The sequence below is a fragment of the Oculina patagonica genome, chromosome 11, assembly GCF_052425735.1.
Source record: "Oculina patagonica isolate OP01 chromosome 11, crgOcupat, whole genome shotgun sequence".
Classification (NCBI taxonomy): Eukaryota; Metazoa; Cnidaria; class Anthozoa; order Scleractinia; family Oculinidae; genus Oculina; species Oculina patagonica.
In genome coordinates, this window is record NC_135768.1 from 19785413 (window position 1) to 19799918 (window position 14506).

Here is a 14506-nt window from a genome sequence, read left to right on the forward strand (position 1 = left end):
CACACCTTATCAGACAATTTGTTAATATCTTCTTGAAGAACGGGAACTTTCCAAGCAATGAGCCAAGCATGAGCCTATTGTGGACAAGTTTCAAAATAACACGTGAATCAATCCATCAATCAATCAATCAATCAATCAATCAATCAGTCAATCAATCAATCAGCACTAAAACACGTGACTGTTTGTCTGATTGACTGACTGAATAAATGAATGAATCAATGAATGAATACATCGAGTGTCACTCCTCTATTAGGTGATCTAAAAGAGGTGTGACTTTGACACGCACACAAAGGAACAAAAATTTTAAAAGGAAAATACAACAAGAAACAGTGTTGTTGTTAACTTTATTTAAAAGAAGCTTTTTAATCTCGCAAGGCAAATATTGCATGGCGATTGGAGATGTTTGTTTATTCAGTGAATTATTCTTGTTTTATTTTCGTGGTGGGTTTTAGTCACCCCGGCTACAGGCACGTAAAAGTCTGCCAAATGTCGCGGAATCCTATTGTCCAATAGGCTATATACAACCAGAGCCCGATAGTTGTCACGTGACTTTGCCTCCTTGAATGACGTCATGTTTCTTTGCAACGTCTCGGAGATGAAATATTTCGGTCCCAGGTTTCGCGCATGTTGAATCAATAAGCGACGACGGTGTATCATGTATGCTTTATTTTCTTTTTCTTCTTCTGCTCATGAAATTGTCCTGTTTTCGACTTGACAGACTTTACCAGCAACGACAAGCTAGGAAAACAAAACACAACCACTGAGTAAGCGGAGTGACAAGATAAGAGATTTAACTACCTCTGACAGGTGTTGAGAATAAAGAAAATCATCAACTAGGGGGTATTGTCTTAGAGCGGTTTTCACTTGAGTGTCGAAAGTAAATTGCGTTTGCTTTGGTTTTGAATTACTACGCTCTGTGATTGGCTTTAAAATCTCGCGCCACTTTCTCAGCCAATCAGAACTAAAACCAAAACCAATCGTGACTCGCTCGCGCACGTTTTCCCGCGCTTTGCGCTGGCTACATGTATTTGCTTCGAGTTTTGATTGGTTCACTGGATTGTCTGTGTCCTTTGTGATTGGCCGAAGTAATTACATTGGTTTTGGTTTTACGACACTCAATTGAAAACTGCTCTATCAAGACTTGCCTATAGGAATCAGTAAGATTATCTGACATTTTGATCTCGACTAGTTGTCAACTTACCTAGGATCTCGTTTTTGGCACTGATCTCCTGTAATAAAAGAAAACATTCAAACAATTTATTATTGATTTACAACCAGTTGTACCTCCCTTATAACCAAGGCTAAATTCTAGGTCCTTTGTTTCAAGGCTTCTGCCTAGGGGCAAGGGACCTGTTCAAAATTGCACTGATCACTGTAAAATTCACTGTAAAATTCCAGGATCACTGTAAATAAAGCTAAACAAAAGGAATTTAAATTATAGGCTGGGATGTCGGGGTAACAGGAAACTTTCTACACCCTTGAATGCTAATACATAATCTTTTGCCAATACGATTATTAATTATACAATGCTTTGAAGTAAAATTTCGTGAAATATCTAACAAGTGTTACAAACACACACGTCTTCTTTATTCAATAAAGATCTTAATCACAAATTTTATGCCTCACCTTTTTCGTGTCTCTTCTGGGTATTTTTATCTTCTGATTTTTCTCTTCTCTTTTGTCTTTCCTCTATAATCGTCTCCATGGCCTTAGTTTTCCTGTTGACAAATGATCACTGTTAGTCTTAAACATGTATTAATTGTTTTTGGACGTTTCAAGACTTTTGTTCCCTTTGTGTTCCCGCAAAGCGATAGATGACCAGGTTAGTAAAGCTTTCTGATTGATTTTGCCTGTTTATTACTGTAATTAAAGTTTGTCATATAACCTACACAAAACGATATTAAACACAAAACAAGATAAATCATCAAAAGTATTGAACTCAAACAGGGCCCACCATTTCACTTGGCTTTGTAGCCAAGAGTAAAACTCAAACCTCTAGCGATCTGTGCCATCCTACTAGCAATGAAAGCTTAATACACACAGACTATTAAAAGCTTCTTAAATATTCAGGCCAATAGGTTTTGTTCATCAAGCTTATCAGATAGGTGATGTGTTGCTCGACCCCAGCATCCCTACACAAGGTGGATCTGCTCAATGCTCAATCGACAACGTCCCCCACCCCTGACCCCTACACAAAATGGGGCCCCCCCGCACTCTGATAGGTGCAGCAATGTCCCCCTCCCCACCCCTACACAAGGTGGGCCCACCACCAGAATGCATGCTATGGCCATTTAAAATAATGTCTTGCTGGGAGAAATCTCGACTCTAATCCTTCAGCAAGCAAGCCTCCTAACCTTAAAGTGATACACTATAGACTTTCTCCTAACCACAAAGCTAAGATAAACTGAGCATCGTTACGAGATTTAGTATAGTCATCATACCTATATTGCGGATCTGAGGGATCTACAGCAAAGTGATGTGAGGTAAACAGCGCGTCAAATCGCGAATCCTCCAAGTCCACGTTAAAGTTATCATCCACAATTTCTTCGTCCTTTGCTTTTCTCTTTCGCTTCTTTTTGCTTTTCTTCTCATTTTCCATTATTCCTTTCAGACTGAAATGCCGCCGATCATCTTTCTCATCCATTAAAAGTAATTCAAGCTCCTCCTAAAATTGTAAAAAAAGTATTAACTATGAAAAATTAGAACCAAGAAAACATTCTACAGTCGAAGCTCTCGTAAGCGGACACCCTCGGGACGCAAAAAAATTGTCCGTAACTGGAGCTGGCCGCTTACGAGAATGGTTCTCGTAAGCGGCCATTAGAGGTGTAGGGGATAGATGGCCGCTTACGGGAGCGTTCCCAGCTAACATTAAATACAATACAGTCGAAGTTCTCTTAACGGACACTATCGTAAGCGGACAGCTCTACTTACGGCCGCCTTGTTTGAAACCCCGTTTTAACTCCCATACAAATTCTGTATTTTTACATTCTTGTAAGCGGACATTCCCGTAAGCGGCAGCGGACACTTTCAGAGATTACGACTTAGACGTTTTCTTTGTTTTTAAGCTCCCGTAAGCGGACAACCCAAAGAATTTCCTATAAACAAACATTGTATCTTCGTTTTTATCAATCAACTTCAAATCCCCGTTCGTCACAATGATTTTCAGCACTAACAGTACCATATTTCAGTGTTTTTTTGTATTTCCAATTATGGTGCACGCTTATGTTTACTGAATTTGATTGCGTTGTCTTACCTTTGCCTTTCTGTCCTCTTCAGTTTCCTGTACTGTTTGTTTTCGTTTCTTCTTTGTTTTCCCAGTGGATGCCTTGTTAGTTTTACTGTTATCACTTATTCCAGCGTCAAGTTCTTGGCTGAAGAAAGGATCTGATAAATCAACATCCGAAGGAATCTCATCACTTTCATCAGGATCTCTGGCTGTTGAACTAAAAGAGAAATAAAAACTTGATTCGGGTAAAAACGTCATGGAAAATTACAATGCAACCAGTACAAGTAGAAAATAGAAAAATACAGCCAATCAGAATACAGGAAAGCCGTTGTATATTCGACGGTATTCAAACCAACTTTACCATTGTGCGCTGCAATTTTATTCTTGATGAAATTTGGTAAGCCTATTTTCTATGGCATGGTATAAAATAGTTACACAACACTTCTCTCTCGTGGTACACTACCACAAGTCACTTGTATTTTCTCGGTATACACACGAGCCTTTGTTGCATGAAGGACGAAGTGTGAAGCGACTAGGAGTATTGTTTCTCCCCCCCCCCCTCGTGGATGGGATGCTAGTCCATCGCAGGGTTACCCCTCAGCATGTAATGTCAGGTTTTCGCAACAATTCACCAGCACTCATCTATACTCCTGGGTAGAGAGAGGTACTGTAACAGTTAATTACGGGTGTCTTAAACTCTTTTGGTGTGGTTACCTGTGGTACAATTAACACACATCAAAGACAAGGCTCTCAAAGACACTTTCGGTGAAAACTGTTTACACCTGGAATGAGCAAGGCAGAAATATCAGATCTTTGACCCCTAAATTTGATGGGAATCAAAAGCTTTTTCGTTGAAAGAAAAAAAGGTTTTCGCCCATTGTAACTGCTCTTATAGTATTTTCGTCCCAAGAGCCACTTGCCCCTCTTAGCCAGCTGAGCTTGGGGAACAAGGAACAAGCAGATCTGAGGACACACGATTTGTTTGGCCAGATTTGAACAAAGGAAGTTTCAAATCTATCTTATCAAATCAACCGTCTTAACCCTCGTATAACAAAGGGATTTTAAACCATTTCATTTAATTGGCCGTTCCTTTTGTTAAAATACAGCCAATCAAATCATATGTTGCTAGAGCCACTTGTTCCTTGTGCCCCAGGCTCTGCCAGCTAAGAGGGACAAGCGGCTCTGGGGACAAGAATGATCTTAAAGCTGCAACAGCAGTAAATCTCAACGTACTCGTTCTTTGAGGCCTCTTTTTCCTTTCGTTTCTCTTTCCTCTTTTCCTTTTTATTCTGTAGATAAGATTCCCATGGAGTCATCTGCTTCTTCTCTTTCTCTTTCATTTTACTAGTTACCAGATCTTCTGTGGTTTCTCGCAGGCCTGGTTCCCAGGTGATCTCTAATTCTTGATCTCTGTCTGACTTGCGCTCTTTGTCTTCAATCTCCTTCAAAAGTTCCTGTTTCCATGGTAATAAGAACAAAAAAAAATGTAAATGTAATTTATTTACCCACGCGACACGGAGGAGCTCAGGAGCTCGTTAAAACGTGTACGTGCATCCAAGGTCAAATTGGAATTTGGAGTGTTGAGTTTTTGTGGAGGGAGGAAAACCGGAGAACTCGGAGAAAAACCCTCGGAGCAAGGACGAGAACCAACAACAAACTCAACCCACGTATGGCACTGGGCCGGAATCGAACCCAGGCCACATTGGTGGGAGGCGAGCGCTCTCACCACTGCGCCATCCCTTCTCCCTGTTTGAGTCTCCTGAATAAAAAAAAAAATCTCTCATCGCTTATGTTGCAATGTCACGTCATATCAGGCGTCAAGTGCACAAGCTGAGGAAACAATCTAAACACACATAAGGCTGGTAGCCATTGTGTTAACTTCGTTTGTAGTTTTCTCTCTTAAATGGGCTATGTCACGGTAATTAGGGTAACTCTATTTTCGTTAATTGAGAGCTGTAAACTTCAAATTGGCAGAGCAAAAGTGATTTATTGGCAAAATCACGGCCACATAACAAACAAGGATGACATTCGAGCATTGTAAATGACAATTTCATACAAATTGAGATAAACTTGAAAAAAGTCGGCCCGTCGTTTTTCAAGTTTACCCGAACGCAATCCTTGTTAATCTTCTCGAATTTTGCCCATCCATGCCTCTTTTTGGACTTTCTGTGTTTCTTTTGACTTATTCTGCAGTTTTAAGCCGTTATTGTGATATTTCAGTTAATTGTATGACCAGATGGTCAGTGCCGAAATTGCCTAAAATTGTGTGATATAGCCCCTTTAAATCAGCTTCTTCATGATAAAAATATTTGGCAGTGCTGAGAACATTTTAAGATGCTGGAACGCGTTGTAAATATGTTTGACTGACCTTATACTTATCAATTTTCTTGTCCTCATCTTCAGACAATTCATGGTCGCCATTCTTATTTTCTCCTTGTTGCTGTGATTCATCCTCATCAGATGAGGAAGCAAGATAAGCATTGAAGTCCATCTCAAGTAAATCATCTTTGTTAAATTTTCTCATGGTGGTTCTTTGCCGTCCTGGGTCTGTTTCGTCCCATGTCAGTTTGACATTTGTTTGATGAAGGGCTGTTGTAGAGAATCTGAAGAAAGATGAATTGCACAATACAGTCAACTGTCGCCTTGCGGACACCTCGCTATTGCGGACACTCGCTATTACAGACAAAATCCAGATCCCCGGCAAAAGAGGTTTGACTGGAAATGACTCCCTTATAACAGACTCTTCGCTATAACGGACTCTCGCTATAACAGACACTAAACAAACGCCCCAAGCTTGTCCGCTATAGTGAAAGTTGACTGTACTTAACTGAACCTGATCAAACTTTCATGAGAATCAACAAGAGTTTCTCCTTTAATTACAAGGCTAAATTATGAGGAAAATGGTTATTCGGCATCATGACATGTGGTAGCTGTAGTAAGGGATTCGCACACGTACATGTATATTTAGAAAAGAAATAATGGCAAAAAATGTCAGTAATAACGGGTGGCTGCATTATGGTGGAATATAACCTGTGATCAGGTTTTTTTTTTGTGGGGGGAGGAAAAAAAAAGGCCCCCCAAAAAAAAGGGGGTGGAATACTGTGGCCACAAGCGTTCTACTGTTAGTACTTACTCTGGAGCTTTATACAAGCCTGATGCTGGTAGCTCTGTGGCTACTGAATGGGCTTCCTGTTCAAACTCCATGTCATCAGGAATGTATCTCAAGTCCAATACATTTCCACTAAGCTCAAACTCTGTTCCATCACATTCTTCATACAATACCTCTGCCGTTGCTAAACCAAAAAGAATTAAAAACACCGGGTTTAGAGCCCAGGGGGGTACTTCGGCTTGTAAATGACGGGGATGATCAAATGGAGGCAAAACTCAGGACCCCAAAAAATCCCTAAGTTCCGACATTACCAAAAAAAATCCCTGGACCAAAAATAACCCCCCAAAAAATCCCTTTTCAAATTACTCCTAAGTTTCCAGGAGGGGCAAAAATATATCACAAAGAAAATCATAAAAAATCCCTTATTTAAATCAAGTTACCCAAAAAAATACTTGCCAAATTTTCCAACCCAAAAAAATCCCGGAATCGAAAATTTCAAACCCAAAAAAATCCTTCGATCATCCCCGTCATTTACAAGCCGGAGTACCCCCCCCCTGGGGTTTAGAGCTAGTTGCCAATGCCTTTTAATAGTGTGTACATGCTTCGTTAAGTTTTCAAATTTGTTTTATAAGCTTTTGATTGATTTAGTATTTATTGAACAATCAAAATCTGAGAAGTACATGTACATCAGGGGAGAAAACTGACAGGCAGTATGTCAGCAGCTGAAAATCTACTCACCTGTGAGGCTTAAAAAATGTGCCCTTACACTCTAACTTATTACACATAATCAAGTTCAATTTCTAGTCTCTATAAGTTAACCATATAGAATGTTTTTGGAATGGATGTACATGTATGCCCCTGTTCTTCAATTTATACATGGGAGTTAAATTGTAACTAATGGGAAGAGGGGAGGAGAGGAGGGTAATTTATAAATAGCTGTAGACATAGAGGATAATTAATACATGATTGCATGGAGAAATGAAATTTATCTTTGAGTGTTCAAATCGATATGTCACGAGTGAGCGCAGCGAACGAGTGAGATATCGATTTGAACACAAGAAGATAAATTTCATATCTCAAAGCAACCATGTATTAATGTTGCCCGAAGGTCATACGAATGTTTCCGAACATTTTCGAAAATTTCCGAAGATTTTCAAAGATTACTGAAGATTGCAGAGGAAGATCCGAAGATGTTTCGACTTGATATCGATAAACTTTGACTCATTGAGCATTGCAACATGGAAACTCTTCGAGCTGACTGGTCAAACATGATATCACACATGTGTGGATTTCATTTTTATCCACACATGTGTGATACCATTTTTATCGATTTGCTACCACTCGCTAAAACACTGCAGTTTATATAATAAACTGATGTTATCCACATCAGATATCAAATCCCGGGGGGGGGGGCACTCCCCTATATGGCAGTATACAGGGATGTGCTGCTGGATAGGGTATGGTTTTTGACTCCTCTGGCGAGGCCCTTCCAGGGGGTTTCCCGTGTCCCTTGTCTAAATTTAAAAATGCAACGTGTCGCTGTTTTACCAAACTTTGCATCGCTGACGGTAGTAAAATTGAAGGAAAATTGCTTGTCCTTGTCGAAATTTTAAGTTTTTCCAAAAGGGTTGTTGTTTGTCGCGATTTTATTTTATTTGCTGTCGCTACTTTTTGGGCCATGTCGCTTGTTGGAATTTACCCTGGCAGGGCCTCTCTGGCCCTAAACAGGGTATATAATTTCAAGCCTCTCTGTCCTAAACTGGGCCTGAACCTCAGTCCTAGACAGGGTATGGCTTCAAGACTGTCGTCGAGTATTTTCATTGTTTTTGCTTTCACTTCAATGAAAAGCATATTATTTTTATTTACTGGGATTGGTGTTCGCATTCCAATGCGTCAAACATTGCATACTGGACGCAATCAAAATAAAGCATAAATAATTGTTGATGTCGTCCTTTGTCCTAAATAGAGTCTTAAAATAAGGCGGTGTTGTCCTACACAGGGTAGGTAAGTCTTTATTGTCCTAAACAGGGTCAGGGTTTCAAACCCCCCAGCGGCACCCCTATAGCTAAACATAGGTCAAGTCCCCCCCCCCCTACGGAACCAAATCCTTTATGTACCTGCTGAATTACACTCCATTACTGCATAGTAATACTTCAGTCTGTTTAGTTGGTATTGCCGCAGTTTCTCCATAGAAAATTCTGAACCCTAAGAGAAGAAGCAGATCTTCATATTGAGAAATCCACAACAGGAGAGCTAAGTGGTTCATTGTTGTCTAATGTTATTATTATCAAACTCTGATCCATGCCCTTAATTAGAATATTAATTACATGTAGCCTTGGCCCGCAGGGTAAACTGAAACATGTGGAGCAACAGTTTAATTGCCCAGGGCATTCAGTCGAAGATATATGCAGGTCACTGTAATAAAATCTGGCCTGGTTAACATTGTCAAGGAAATCCGTCAGCACGAGGAATTGACACACATCTTCAAGTTTAGAACCCTCGTTCCCCAGGGGATCAATCATGATTTCTTGTTTCTTTAATCATTCAAGCTTCACATCTCACCTCCATATTTGTATTGTCGTCCATTTCCTCCTTTTCACTGTCGTCATCTTTCAGGTTAACAGGCCCACGGCTTTCCTCTTTACCCATTTGTTCCAAACCATACTGTGAAGGATAAATCTACAAAACATGCCAATGTTGTAGTTTAAAAATTGTAATCTAGTACATGTTACTGCATTGAAAACCAAGCCGCCAGTGAGTGTTTTCTCCATAATAATATACATGAAAAAATTACTTGATTCTGATTGGCTAAGAGTAGTGCTGGTCAGTTGTAACACCAGTGCAAAAAGTGTAAAACTAGTGCAAATTAAAGTATTCTGAATTATGATCAGCTGAAAGACAACAGGAAATTTTCTAACATTAACATGGTCAATTAACAGCTGTCAAAACAAGGTATCTGCTGACCAGTATCACATGACCATATCGCAGGCTGAGGTGTACACCTTATTGAGGTCATGTGTGTTTTTTTCAAGCTGACCACTGACCAAGTTACTTTTTGCCATTGTATCGTGGGCTCAAATTTTTTCATGTTTATATCATTAATAAGTAATCATATGGTTTTTCTCGTTCAATTTGAAATTAATTTCCACTTGTGAGTTTTTCAAAAAGCTGAAAATGCACTCGCAGAAGTGGCTCGTGCAATTTCAGCTTTTTGAAAAACTCACTTGTGCAAATTAATTCCAAATTGAACTCGAAACCGTATGATTATACCTATACTAAACATCCCAAACAGAAAACTGATTTTCAATCAGTAGTGTTAGCAAATAAAAAAGCCTAAATATTGGCAATAAAATTGACTGTTAAGTATTGGATGTACTGAAAAAAACAACAACTGATTTTCATGCATGATCTGAGCAGTGGCTGCCTGAGCTGTAGTGTTAACCATCCCTAGCAATATTTCTACATGTATAACTATTCATTATTACCTTTACTGATTCAATAATACCATCTCTGGGCTTGAAGGAGTTAAACAACACTGAAACAAGAAAACAAATGAAAAATGTGATTAAAAGTGGACAAGATGCTTCAAGTAATACAGAAAATGGTATAACATAATAATTTGATCACAGCATCTTAGGACAGAATCAGTAATATCTAGAGTTTTAAGGTCTTAGGCCCTGTCCACACTGACCAGGGTAAATTTGAAAAACGCATCTTTTTTTTACCCGGATAGGCCAACCGTCCACACTAAAACTGTGTTTTCAGTCACCGAAAACTGTACTTTTTAAGAACCCTAGATCCAAAGTGGGAAAAATGATTTGAAAATGCCAGCTACAGGTGTTTTAGTGTGGACAGCAAAACAGCAACTTTTTGAAAACGCTGACGTCAAATAGTCATGAATTCTCTGTCAAAACAAAATGTTTAATAAGCTTAACAATAGTCTTGTGCATGCGTTGTAACTCTACCTGCAAAGAAGCGTATCGTTTTCAAATTTACCCGGGTGAATGTGTTCAGAAAACACTTTATTTGGCATTTTCAAATTTCTCGTTTTCAAATTTAACAGGGTTAAAGTGGACAGAGCCTTAATTCGTGTATAAAATACCATCTAATCTCACATACAGCACAGCTCAATAAGAAATAAACCACCAAACATGCTATAAATTAAATATTAAATAAATATTAAATTAAATATTAAATAAATATTAAATATTAGTTGCTGTGTAGCACTTTGGATTGTAGTCACTGTAAACAAAGTTTTCAAAAAGTGCTTTTGTTCTTACATGTATATCAAAAAGAGATATAAGAACAAATGAAAGCACTTTTTGAGAACTTTGTTTTTAAATAAATGTTTTAAATTTGGAGTTTACTAGTTTGCGTCAAGGTTTGTTTTGTTTTTTTTGCATTGAACTTTGTTTTCAATGTTTTAAATTTGGAGTTTCCTAGTTTGCGTGATTTAAGGTTGCATTTTTCTGGACCAGCTTGTTTTGAACAGTGCTATGGATAGCAGCCTACAGTGGAACAATAAATAATAATTCCAATATGGCCTACCATACAGATCAGTTGCTGTTACTCTGTCCCAATCAAGGTTACAGATGGCAAGACGTCTGGTGGCAGTTTCCGTTGTCTTTGTAGAAGTATCCATTTCACCCCAAGGGTGTTCAATGTCTTCCTATAACAGAGAGAAAGATAGAAATAAAAATTTTAATTAGTTCTTTAGTTCTCCCCCCCCCCCCCGAATATAATGGGATGCTAGTCCATTGCAGGGTTACCCGCAGCATTAAATTTACAGGTACCCATTTATACCCCTGGGTGGAGAGAGGCACAACCTTGTTCCCAGGGCTTCTCTTCCTTGTTGTCAAGGAGAGAGACCTAAGGCTGTCCCTAAGGGCCGGCTGCCGGCCAGCTGGGCTGGTTGGTGTGCCGGCTAAGCATTTTCTTAGCTACATCCCTGGAGACCCTGGTAATGTTGGTTGGAGAAAGGCACTGAGAGTTAAGTGACTGTTTATCCCAAGAACAGACTACCCACTAGGCACAAACCTGGCCTGCTCAGTCCAGCACACTAATTACTATTTATTGGCATTAACACCCCCCTTGAAGTAGGAGGGTAAGGGGATAAAATAGATGTTAGATATGCAAAAAGCTATGTTATACTGTGCAATGTAGTAAAGTTCAAACCTGTGTTATTTCAATTCTGATATTTTCTTCATCCTCCTCATCAGATGATGACTGTATGTCTCCCTCTCCTCTACTGATGTCCACTTCTTCTTCAGAACTCATTTCAATGTCATCTTGCTGCCTCCCTTTGGTTTGTTTAGTTTGTTTTATATTTGAAATATTTTCCTCAGCACCTTCTTCATCACTACTTGTACTTTCATGTTTCTGAAGATTCTCTTTCCTTTTAACTTTTTTGCTGTCCTTTTTGATAACTTTTCCTTCCTTCTTTGCTTTTCTAAAAGGCAATTTAGAAGTAATTTTTTGAAGATTGAAGATACATAATTTTGTATAGAAGTGACAACTGTACGTAGGTCCTACGATCATAAAAAAGTGTTTTATCAGAAACAATTAAAAGACTTTTGATATAGTACAGTGGCGGATCTAGGAGAGAAGCCGGGCCCCACCTTATTTTTGGCCAAATAGAGGCCTGAAGGGCTGAGAAAAATTATTTTCGAGAATGGGCCACTCCTTATTCCTGGGCCTGAATGATTAGATCCCCAACTCATCTGAAGGTCTGGATCCACTACTGTAGTAGGTATATCCATAGTACTTTCTATGGTATATCTGACCTCTCACATGAAAATGTTAAAAAATTTAATGGGTTCCTGTTTTCCAACAGAACCCGTTCAATAGCCACTTTTCATCTGTTCAGAAAAAAATTCCATCCATTCAAAATGGCAAGTTGGGTCATTTGTTCAGAAAGAACATGCTCCCATTTGAATGGATTAGGTCATTCCGACACATTATTCCGACTGTTGGATGTTATCCACTCATAGGTCTGTATTGTCAATGATTGGCTGTTGTGGTTTTTGATTGTAGGTATCTAAGCTTCAGGAATTTTGATTTTGCTATCTCTATTGATGTTATTAGGATGAAGTCTCATAATTTATATATTGTTAAATTGTACCTCTTGGCATTGACATTTCCCCCTATTGAATCTTTTTCCCTTTTCTTTTCCAATTGCAGTTCTTTTCCATCCTCTTCTATACAAAAGTAAAACAAAAGAAAACATAAATTTCACACTAATGGAATCACTCAATCTAAAATACATAAATACATTGTACACATAGGCAGCATCAAGGTTCACAAACTCCATGTACAATAAATTCACAGCTTATCCTAAATAATGCCGTGTGCAATTAGGGACAATGACTAATTTCACTAGGTGGTTTTGTCATACCTTTGTCAGATTCATCTGACATTTCATAAAATTTGTGGAGGTCTTCTGTTGATGTCTTTTTGACTTTTGAGCCTCTTTTGTCCACAAAATCTGCAGAACAGAGTGAATGTTAACTGTGGTATGGTATCAATCAATCAATCAATCGATCGATCGATCGATCAATCAATTGACTAATCGATTGATCCATTTAACTATGATTGATCTAAAGATTTATCAGTCAGTCAGTCAGTCAGTCAGTCAGTCAGTCAGTCAATCAGTCAGTCAAGTTTCCTGTTAATTTTAATCAACAAAATAATTATAAATAGACAAAATCACAGTATCATACCATTTAGCACTAATTATGTCACTACTAGCTACACACGAAAACTTACATTTTGTTGTGAAGTTCTTGTCTGTAAACATTTTCTGAAACCGTCCATCGATCTTGAGTTTCCGCTCCTTTCGCGAGATTTTCTGAAGATAGCACAAGATTATAAACATGTTAAATCGATCGGACTCTACTATTTCTCACGGCAAGGCGAGTTTTTATGTAGACATTGAAGCGGACGACTGTACATTGTGTATAAACACAAACAACCGTTGACATCGTATCACTTTCAAACTTTGCATTTGGATGGGGAGACGTACTCTTTACGAGTATGGAAGAAACATGTAAGTAAGAGTTTTATAGCAAATAGATAGAACAGACGATAAATAAAGTAACCCAAATAAAACAGCTGATTTCAAAACTTGCCTTGAATCGCGGATCTTGAGCGACACGTGCAAATCTGTGGTCAGCTTCCATCTTTTCTTTTCGGCGACGATCTTCAAGCAGATAAGGCTTTACAAACTTATTTCGCTAGTTTTAACTCAACAAAACAAAACTTTCTTCCTTGAAGTGACTTTTAGGGCCTTTAACCACGGTAATAATGACTCTTCTCTCGAAAATATCGTCAACAAAATAAAACTCGACAGAGGGCAAAAACATCCAGGCATCAACTTTTGCATTGGTAACCGCTCATATTACGCAAGATGGTACAACGTTGTATCACCCCACCCTAGAGGGGTTTGTTCTTGCTCCGAGCCAAATGCCTTAAAAAGAAAAGAAAAGAAAAAGAAAAAAAACTGCCCGTTTTTTTTTTTTTTTTTTTTTTTCAAGTAACGCGGTGATGAGACATTTTTCTTCTTTGCACTTTTTTAAAATTTCTGTTTTCCTCATTCTCCCACATCACATGCCCCACCCTGTCAGTGGGGCTTCTTTAAACGTGCCCTCAGGGTCTCCAAGGATGGATGGAGAGTAAAGATAAAAATAATAAATATCATATTCACAAACATAAATATCATATACCAGAAATATGTGTCTCACAGATTCTCATGAAGGCAGGGGTACTGGGGTAGTACATATTTTTGAGGAAGGAGGGGTAGGGGCTTGGAGTTTTGCTGATAGAAGCAGTCTGAAGAATAAAATAAGTATCAAAAAACATGGAGCTAAAACACTACATATATTCTAGACGTCTACAGATTTTTGTATCCTGGGGGTTGGCAGGCATGGCTTATTGCAAGTATGTTTTGTGATAATAATGTGTGGTTCCAGAAAATATCCATACACCCCCCCACAGAAGGGATTGGAAATTCCAGGGAGGGGGGGCTCACAAAGACCCAAAACTTTAAAGCAATGTATGAAGCTAAATTGGAATTTCCAGAGGGGAGGGGGGTCATAGGGCAAATCCCTTTCTTGGGGGGGGGGGGGGTGGATAATTTCTGGAACGACACAATATCGCAGGATGACTTCAGGGGG

General features: G+C 38.8%; 1 protein-coding gene across 1 annotated transcript; it reads right to left on the reverse strand.

Moving 5' to 3' along the window:
* Window positions 1-631: 631 nt before the first annotated feature.
* Window positions 632-13691, reverse strand: LOC144630158 (ESF1 homolog). The gene is made up of 17 exons (XM_078488451.1): window positions 13463-13691; window positions 13101-13182; window positions 12730-12819; window positions 12457-12532; window positions 11511-11784; window positions 10884-11004; window positions 9821-9870; window positions 8898-9014; window positions 8453-8540; window positions 6360-6519; window positions 5595-5829; window positions 4460-4680; window positions 3254-3443; window positions 2442-2665; window positions 1627-1718; window positions 1202-1229; window positions 632-738 (listed from the first exon to the last, which is right to left on the reverse strand). Exons 1-17 carry the CDS (start codon window positions 13511-13513, stop codon window positions 654-656), a joined length of 2184 nt encoding a protein of 727 aa, XP_078344577.1. The 5' UTR covers window positions 13514-13691; the 3' UTR covers window positions 632-653.
* Between the last annotated feature and the right edge of the window lie 815 nt (window positions 13692-14506).